At 48.4% G+C, this 8779-nt stretch overlaps 1 protein-coding gene across 1 annotated transcript; it reads left to right on the top strand.

Annotated features, from left to right (window-relative positions):
* The first annotated feature begins 949 nt into the window (after window positions 1-949).
* Window positions 950-5435, top strand: TUBB1 (tubulin beta 1 class VI). The gene is made up of 4 exons (XM_081148674.1): window positions 950-1142; window positions 3344-3452; window positions 3903-4013; window positions 4129-5435. Exons 1-4 carry the CDS (start codon window positions 1086-1088, stop codon window positions 5205-5207), a joined length of 1356 nt encoding a protein of 451 aa, XP_081004800.1. The 5' UTR covers window positions 950-1085; the 3' UTR covers window positions 5208-5435.
* The last annotated feature ends 3344 nt before the right edge of the window (window positions 5436-8779 follow it).

The raw sequence follows: 8779 nt of genomic DNA, 5'->3' as shown, positions 1-8779 counted from the left end.
ACAGAAAGTGCACAGGGTTTAGGAGTCAAGGGTCAGGACCCGGCTTGGGAGGCAGGGCTGAACCCTCAGCGACATCACCCAGAGGCAGGGAGGACAGGGACCAGGGACTCTGGGTCTGAGTCCAGGTTTGAATCCATGCCCTGGATGAATGTGTTTTCCTACATGAGTCACCTACTCAGAAGCTCTGTGAGCTCAGGGGTGCCCAGACCTGTCCCTTCCATTCCTGAACTCCCAGCTTCCAACGTGTGCCCGGCACGTGGAGGTCCCTGTTGGTAGCTGTTCAGTGAATGGGGGCCTGCCTTGGGGTGCCTGGCACATGCTGGAGAGAGCCCTCAGGAAGCAGGTGCTTGCCGGGGACCCTTGCCCATGTGCCAGGGGCTTCAGGACTGAGACGTGGCCCTGTCTGCATCCCTGGTGCTCTATGCTGCTGGGCAGGGCTGGCTGCGGGTATGAGGTGTGGGGACTGGGACTGGTTTTTCAAGTTGTTTGCTGGGAGCTCAGGGAAGCATGCTGAGGACCTGGAAGAGTGGGGTTCACCCTCTGTGCCCCCTCGGCTGGGCCTCAGTGAAATGTGGTTGGGAGTCCACCTGCCTTTTGGAGAAATCAAGGTCTGCTCAAGGAAACCAACGGCAAGCAATAAGGCCCCGGACAGCAGGACAAGAGCAAAGGGGATGACAGAATGCAGGGCCAGGAAGGGTGCTGAGGGCCAGGCTGAGCTGCCGCACCATGTGCCTCACCAACCAGTGCCCAGGGTCCATCACACAGGCCCACACCTGGTGCTGGGCCTCTGGGCACCGTGCACGAAGGCAGCCTTTGGTCTTGATCTCTAGGAAATGACCAGGCAGTATTCTGCACTGGGAGAGGAAAAGAACACCCCCTTCACTAGGATGATAGGCGGAGAGCACAGAAGGGTGGGGGTGGGCCTCTGGGCTGGACACACCCTTGGGTTACACTGGAAGGGTAGCCGGGTCAGCTGGTCACATCACTGTGATGACCAGAGTCGTGTTGGGCTGACACTGGTGAAGGGCAGCTCTCGTGGAGTCTGAGGATTCTGTGAAGATCTTACCCTTGGGCAGAAGGCAAGGATGCGTGAAATTGTGCACATTCAGATTGGCCAGTGTGGTAACCAGATCGGAGCCAAGGTAAGGAGCCTTCCATTTCTAGGACTAGCTCCACCACCGTCCACAGGTGCAGCCAAGCAGACTGCATACACTTGCTGGGTGTCTGATTATTAAACAATGCCTTTAATTAGAGACAAAGGAAATAGTAAAGTTGTAAAGGGTTAATTTAATTCACATTAATTTTGTTGGGTTTTGCGTATTATACATGTCAACCATTTTTACTCCTATCACCTTTAAGCAATGAACTTTTCATATCTAAAAACAGTAATTTGTCTCCAGTTTTCTAGTTTGCTGGGAAACTTGACACAATTTCACTAAACTATCTTTCCCCCTCTCCCATATTTATGTTATAAAGTTAGAAAAGATCAACTACTGTTCTATTTAATATGCAACAGAAAAGGAAAGAGGTAAACCTACAAGTCTTGTGCCCAGTAGCAAAAAGAATTAAAATACACCCTCTGGGATATGTGAGTTTTTCTCCTCCCCCCTTAAGTTTTCTGTGCAGGACCTGGCTCAGTTGGCTAATGCTAAGAAAACCCCAACCCTAATCTTAAGATGACCAAACAGTATCTGATTGTTCTCATTGCTGCTTTAAAATGACTTTTACAAGTATCAACTGTATTAAAACTGTCTTTAAATTTTAAAAAGTTGTGGTAAAACACACAGCCTAAAATTTACCATCCTAACCATTTTAAAGTGTATCTTGCAAAACTGAAACTGTCCCCACTAAAAAGTAACTCCACAGTCCTCTCCCTGGTGCTAGGCCCCACCATTCTGCTCTGTCTCGTATCAATTTGACTTTTCTAGGTCCTTCGTAAGTGGAATCATACAGAATTTGTCCTTTTGTGACTGGCTTGTTACTGAGCATGATGTCCTCAGGTTCATCCATGCTGTAGCAGGTGTCAGAATTTCCTTCCTTCTTCCTTCCTTCCCTCCCTCCCTCCCTCTGAGAACGTTTTTATTGATTTGAGAGAGAGAAACATCGATTGTTACCCACTCATCCACCCATGGACGTTGGGTTGCTTCCCACTTTGGGCTGCTGTGAATGACGCTGCTGTGCTAAGACCAGTCTTTGACGCAGGAGTTTAAAACCCAGGGCAAAGGCGGTTACTGCCTGGAGAGAAGCACTGCCGTCCACACCGGTGATGACTGCCAAGTGGCAGCCCGTGGAGAAGGGGAGGTCCGAGCCCACTGCCCTGACGCTGGGAGACAATGTGAACGAAGGCCTGCCAGGGGAGTGCAGGTCCAGACAGAGTCTTCGCTCTTACTCCAGAACTGTGTTGTCTAGTGATTAGAACCCCAGCATCTACGAATTATTTGGGGCCATAAGAACTTGAAGTTACATTGACTTTGCGGTGCCACAGAACTTAGCTTGATTCATTCTTCCACACCCTGAACAGTGCTGGTCATTCACTAGAAGACAGACCACGGCCGGAGCAGAGCTGTCATTTACAAGACATGGCTGGGAAAAACCCCTTGGGAACTTTAGCATAAATGAATATATTTTCATTGCCCTGGACCATGGGCCTCTCCAAGGCAATGAAAAGCAGCCGTCTCGGTAACTGTTTCCCTACTGAGAACTTGGCAGGTATCTACATTAATAAAAACTGTGTATGTGACTAAAGGTGTAATATGTTTCAAATAGTCACAATAAGCTCTGTTTGATGTTGAATTGTGTGCACACCTGATCATCAAAAATACGCATCGCTTGAATCGTGCATAGATGTCCCAGTTCTGTTCTGTTGGGTATGCTGCATGAAAATAAATCTCCAAAGTGAAATGAGATGTTCCTGTAAAATCAGCCAAGAGTTCAGTCCGTTTGCATTCCAGAGTCTATACGTTACAAGTTTGTAGCACTGCCGGGTGAAATTAGAGCTACACTGTCTGATGTGAAATTCTAAAACAGCTTTAATGTGCACAATGGCCTGAATTCAGTAAGAGCAAAATCCAGTTTAATAACTTGTGCTGACAGTTCATTTGGGGAGTTCGGGTGCGTATAGGAGTCAGTCTTCAGATGTACGTGTGGTAGAGGCACGAAGTGAATTACGCTGCGGAGAGGAAATTTATGAGGATGAAGAGCACGTCTGGGAAGGTATGGTCAGGGAGGCCCAGGCGAGTGGGCCCAGGCCTCCTGTCTTCCTGCTCAAGCTGCTGGCTCGAGGGAGCCAGCCTGGCCTTTTCCGGCTCCCTCTGCACACTGACCACTCCTTCTCTGCTTTCAGTTCTGGGAGGTGATTGGTGAGGAGCATGGCATCGACTCGGTTGGGAGCTACGGCGGGGACTGCGCCCTGCAGCTGGAGAGGATCAGCGTGTATTACAATGAGGCCCACGGTAGGATGCTGCGCTCTGGGAGCAGTCAGTGGTCAGAGGGGGGACCGTGAGATGTCCCATGAGTGATGTCTGGGCAGAGCAGCAGGATGTCAAGCGATGGGTTCCCAAGCCTTGTTCAAAGAAGACGCTAAATAAGGTCACACGTCTTAACACCCAGTTTTAGCACCAACCTTCCTTTTTGGTTTTTGAATAAAAACCAGCAGCATTTCCACTAGGAACAGACTCTCTGTCATTGGCAACACAACACAACACAACAAAACAATAACGGAAGAATTTTTAAGGTATTTTATAGATTTGTGCAACTTTTGTTGGGGTCAGGATGTGATTGCAAATCTCTATCACAGACACCTTTGTTGGGGGGAGGGGCAGTATCACAAGGTTCTGTTTTGATGAATCATTAACATTTAGAAAAACAACAGTTTGCTGACTTCTTCCTATTTTTCTGCACAGGTAAGAAATATGTGCCCCGAGCTGTCTTGGTGGACCTGGAACCTGGGACGATGGACAGCATTCGATCCAGCAAACTGGGAACTCTCTTTCAACCAGACAGTTTTATCCACGGTAGGTTTTTCTGGACAGTTCCATCGGGAGGAGAGGATGCCTGCTAGTGGTGTCCTCCTCTCTCCACCCCGCTTCCCTTGACTCTGGGTAGGTAATCACGATTCCTCTGCCACAGGTAACTCTGGGGCAGGCAACAACTGGGCCAAGGGCCACTACACAGAGGGAGCGGAACTGCTCGACAGCGTCCTGGATGTCGTGCGGGGCGAGAGCGAGGCCTGCGACTGCCTGCAGGGCTTCCAGATCGTGCACTCGCTGGGCGGGGGCACGGGCTCGGGCATGGGAACACTGCTTATGAACAAGATCCGAGAGGAGTACCCCGACCGCATCCTCAACTCCTTCAGCGTCATGCCCTCGCCCAAAGTGTCAGATACAGTGGTGGAGCCCTACAACGCCGTGCTGTCCATCCACCAGCTGATCGAGAATGCTGACGCCTGCTTCTGCATCGACAACGAGGCCCTCTATGACATCTGCTTCCGCACCCTGAAGCTGACCACACCCACCTATGGCGACCTCAACCACCTGGTGTCCTTGACCATGAGTGGCATCACCACCTCCCTCCGGTTCCCGGGCCAGCTCAACGCCGATCTGCGAAAGCTGGCTGTGAACATGGTGCCCTTCCCCCGCCTCCACTTCTTCATCCCTGGCTTCGCCCCCCTCACCGCCCAGGGTAGCCACCAGTACCGGGCGCTCTCGGTGGCCGAGCTCACCCAACAGATGTTTGATGCCCGCAACACCATGGCTGCCTGCGACCCCCGGCGGGGCCGCTACCTGACGGTGGCCTGCATCTTCCGGGGGAAGATGTCCACCAAGGAAGTGGACGAGCAGATGCTCACCGTGCAGACCAGGAGCAGCAGCTGCTTTGTGGAGTGGATCCCCAACAACGTCAAGGTGGCTGTCTGTGACATCCCGCCCCCGGGGCTGAGCATGGCTGCCACATTCATCGGCAACAGCACGGCCATCCAGGAGCTCCTCACCAGGGTGTCGGAGCACTTCTCAGCCATGTTCAGGAGGAAGGCTTTCGTGCACTGGTACACTGGCGAGGGGATGGACATCAATGAGTTTGCCGAAGCTGAGAGCAACATCCATGACCTGGTGTCTGAGTACCAGCAGTTTCAAGACGCAAAAGTGGCTCTAGACGAAGACGAGGAGGTGGTGGCAGAGGCAGAGGCGGAAGCAGAGGATAAGGAACATTAACCACAAGAGCAGCTGTGAGCAGTAGCAGCAGGCGCATCCTCCTGGTGGCAATCCCAAGGCTGCTCCGCTGCGTGGCTCGGCCGGCCACACCGCACAGCCACTCAGTGCTAGCTTGGACATGGGGCTATGGGTGGGTGGGGCGGGGACTTCACTGACGGCTGCAGGCGCTTGTATTCCATGCACGCTGTGTGCACTCCTTTGAATAGTAAAGTGAGTTTATCACAAAGCACTCCCTTTGTTTACAACTGTTTACTGGGTGTTTACTGTATGCACAGCACTGCGCGGGCATCAGGACAGCAGGGATGTGCGGGGAGAACAGCACCCTGTAAACCTCAGCACTGAGGTGCACCTGGACTTGGCTCCCCGGCTGCTAGGGCTCTGCCCAGCACCCTACTTTCTCCTTACTGGCTTCCAGGAAGGCCAAGTAACTAAGTTGTACTGGGGACTCAACTGAGGTGAGTCAACACCCACAGGCAAATTGTGCAGCCCTTGTGTACCATGCAATCTCCAACTGGAAAGAGGAAAGAAGTGTGGGCCTCTCCACACAAATTCCCCAAAACCAAAACCAAACACAACAGGCTAAACTGAGGCATGCCCCTGACTAGCCAGCTTCCAACACATGTATTTACATATTTAGGCTTCTTACTGGTGTTAGACTCGGGGCCTCATCGACTACCCTCTTCGCCTTGCAAGGTTACTTCGAAACGACCCTCCCACTCCCATCCGGTCACCACTTTCTGAGGGTGCTCCGTAGCCTCTGTTCACTCAGAAAGGGCACAGTGGAGGCTCAGCTACCATCCACACAGAAAAACTGAGCAGCGAGGGCTGCAGTGCCCTTCCTGTTTACGAAGGACATCGTCTCCTTAGAGGACTTCTACAGTTCAGATTAATTTGCAGAAGTTGCCATGAATGTCTGCAGGATGACACAGCTTTAACTATCACACTGTTTTAATTTTCTCTCATTGAGCATCATCAAATAATCTATAACTTAATTAGTTTACCTATTTCTGACATACAGCACTGTGTCCCTTCCAGGGCTATAGGGTTTAATGGCCTACAATTACCAGTCTACCCTGTTTGCTCCACAGACAGCTGGGAATGGGGAGAGGCTGCAACTCTCACTGCAGGAAATATTCACTTGCAGGCACTGGGTCCTTGCCTCCAGACTTGCTTCTGTAATCTGCAATAATAATGAGGAGGGGGGGGACGACGACGGGAATGACAGTAGCTCATTCTGAGAAACTTCACTTTTCACAAATGCATCAAGAAGAAATGACTAAAACTGCCAAGAGAAATTAAAGTCTTGCTGTCGGCAGTATAGCAAGCCTTCTATTTACAAAATGAAAAAAAGAAGTTTTAAACACTTTCTACTTGTGGTTCAAGAATCACTAAAAAAAAAAAATCAGATTTAATAAGAAGCTGCACCTGTATGCTCTTACTTTGAAGTTCATAACTTCCTTAGATGCTGAGAAGACTTACAACCTGTGATTACATAAGAATTTACACACATGCTTCCTCTAGCACTTTCCTTCTCAAATCTAAAAAGGCAATTAAGTGGATGCGAGGAAGGATATAAATCTAAATTAAAAAGAAAAAGACTTCTGCTGACTTATATTACTGTAAAGATTTTTGTTTGCTCAATAGTAATCATTAAAGTACAAAGAAATTGAATTTTAAATGGCTCAATTGCTTTATTTCAGACAAAATAAATTCCTTTTCTTGGAGTCTAACTACTCAGACTGATTAATTTAAAAAATATTTAAAAATGCATCTTACCAGCCTACTCTTTCATATGGTAGAAATAGATTTAAAAAAAACAAACAAAACCCCAAAACCCAGAAACCAAAAGAAATCTGTCCCCTCTGATTTTGAAGAGCCGATTTCTTTAGCAGTATGGTTGCTACGGAGACATTGGTCTTTTGGAGACCGACACAGTAGAATCAAAATTTTGGAGCTTGTCCAATTCCTTCACTTCATACCCAAGAACACTGCAAGAGCAAGAGATTAACAACACCCTCAACCATCCCCAACTAGTGACTAAAATACCCACAACTAGATCTGATCAGGTCCCTGGTAACCTGGACAGTCATGCCAGCTACCCAGCAGAGCTGAATGCAGAGTTTATTTCATCAGTTATCAGCTCAGGGTATTTTTTTTTTTTTTTTAAACACAGAGAAAGAGCCTCAAGGAATCTTTGCTGGCAGTAAATCTCTCTTATACAGTTCCTTTAATCCTTGCCATGTCACAAGCCCTGTCCCTAAGTCTCACCTCCAATGATCACATTTGCCTCCCTAATAAATGACTTATCTCTAATTACTTGGCTAGAAATAATTTTGCCCTTTGCCTATCAGTTACTTTTGTCTGGTTATCAAAAAGGCGCAACAGCCTCGTGATTCACTGACTCTTGTTTGTATGAAAGATGCTTCCTAGTCCCTCCATCACTGACAATCCAGGTGCCTTGACTTCAAAACACCAGGACAACAGCCCGGGGCAAAGGACTGCAGGAGCTCTTAAGTGGCTGCCCTGGCTCTCCCACTCACTCTGCTGCTGCTCCCGGCATGCCCTGTGCCTGATAATTAAATAAAACCTACAGGTAATTAAATAAAACCTACAGGTCAAGTGTCCCAGGGGCAGGTAGTCGGTCTCCCTGAGCTGAGAACAAAGACATTTTCTGGGCTCCTTCTGGCCATTGCTAAGAGGCTGATAAATTATTATGAGCTCAAGTGCCATGGTGAGAGCTGGTCCTGATGCATGAGCTGAACCATGTTTCAAAATTTCCTGTTTAAACTTAGTTCTCTATTCTCCAAAAACAGTTAAAATCAAGCAGTTAACTCTGCAATGCAGTTTTACTTGGCCAAGTGTTTCCAAGTTTCAAAGAAAGATAAAAACAAAAACTTGCAACAATTCTTCATCCGTAAATATTTAATGACTAAATGAGTCACCTTGCAAACACCACCTAACTGTCGTAATCATCAGGCCCGAGACTGCAGTCAGGAACCTTGGATTTTAATTTCAGCTCCAGAAGCTGGTGGGTGACTGAATGGCTTTGCCTCATTTCCTATGAGCAACACTCCCAGAATGTAAAGATTTTCACCAGACAAGAGGGGCTTTCTGTGCTTAGATAAATCCCAACATTAATAGTTCTCTATAGGTCTAAGTGCGCAACAAAAAAGTGAATGCTACAGTTTAGTAGTTCTCTTCTAATAGAGGGTTTCAGTGATTATTTTCACTTAGGCTACTGGGAAAGCAGTACTACCTATGGAGACCACTGCCTGCACAAAGGGAGGAGGCCGGTGGGGAACGACCCGCTGTGGCTCTGACATGACCTCTGCAATTCAAAGAAAAGGGAAAACAAGGGCCTCAATGACACAGTCTGTCTAGTTAATGTCACGAAAAAGAACACTTTCTATTTTGAGACGTTTTCAAACTGTTTTCTGTATCTCTTTGGTCACTAGATATTAAACCCGGTTCCCCCACTTCAGACACCTCGGTTCACACGGTCATGGCCCCGCAGTTGTGTAGACTATAAAGGAAAGGAATGAGTCGAGTTGACAGAAACCAACACAACAGCG

This window comes from Miniopterus schreibersii (genome assembly GCF_964146895.1).
Source record: "Miniopterus schreibersii genome assembly, chromosome: 10".
Lineage (NCBI taxonomy): Eukaryota > Metazoa > Chordata > Mammalia > Chiroptera > Miniopteridae > Miniopterus > Miniopterus schreibersii.
The sequence above is the reverse complement of the archived record's forward strand: the minus strand, read 5'-3'. Positions and strand labels throughout refer to the sequence as shown.

Coding starts and splice junctions, on each gene's coding strand:
- TUBB1 (XM_081148674.1), top strand. CDS start 1,086: ATGCGTGAAATTGTGCACATTCAGATTGGCCAGTGTGGTAACCAGATC. Junction 1,143..3,343: donor GTAACCAGATCGGAGCCAAG/GTAAGGAGCCTT, acceptor CTCTGCTTTCAG/TTCTGGGAGGTGATTGGTGA. Junction 3,453..3,902: donor GTATTACAATGAGGCCCACG/GTAGGATGCTGC, acceptor TTTTCTGCACAG/GTAAGAAATATGTGCCCCGA.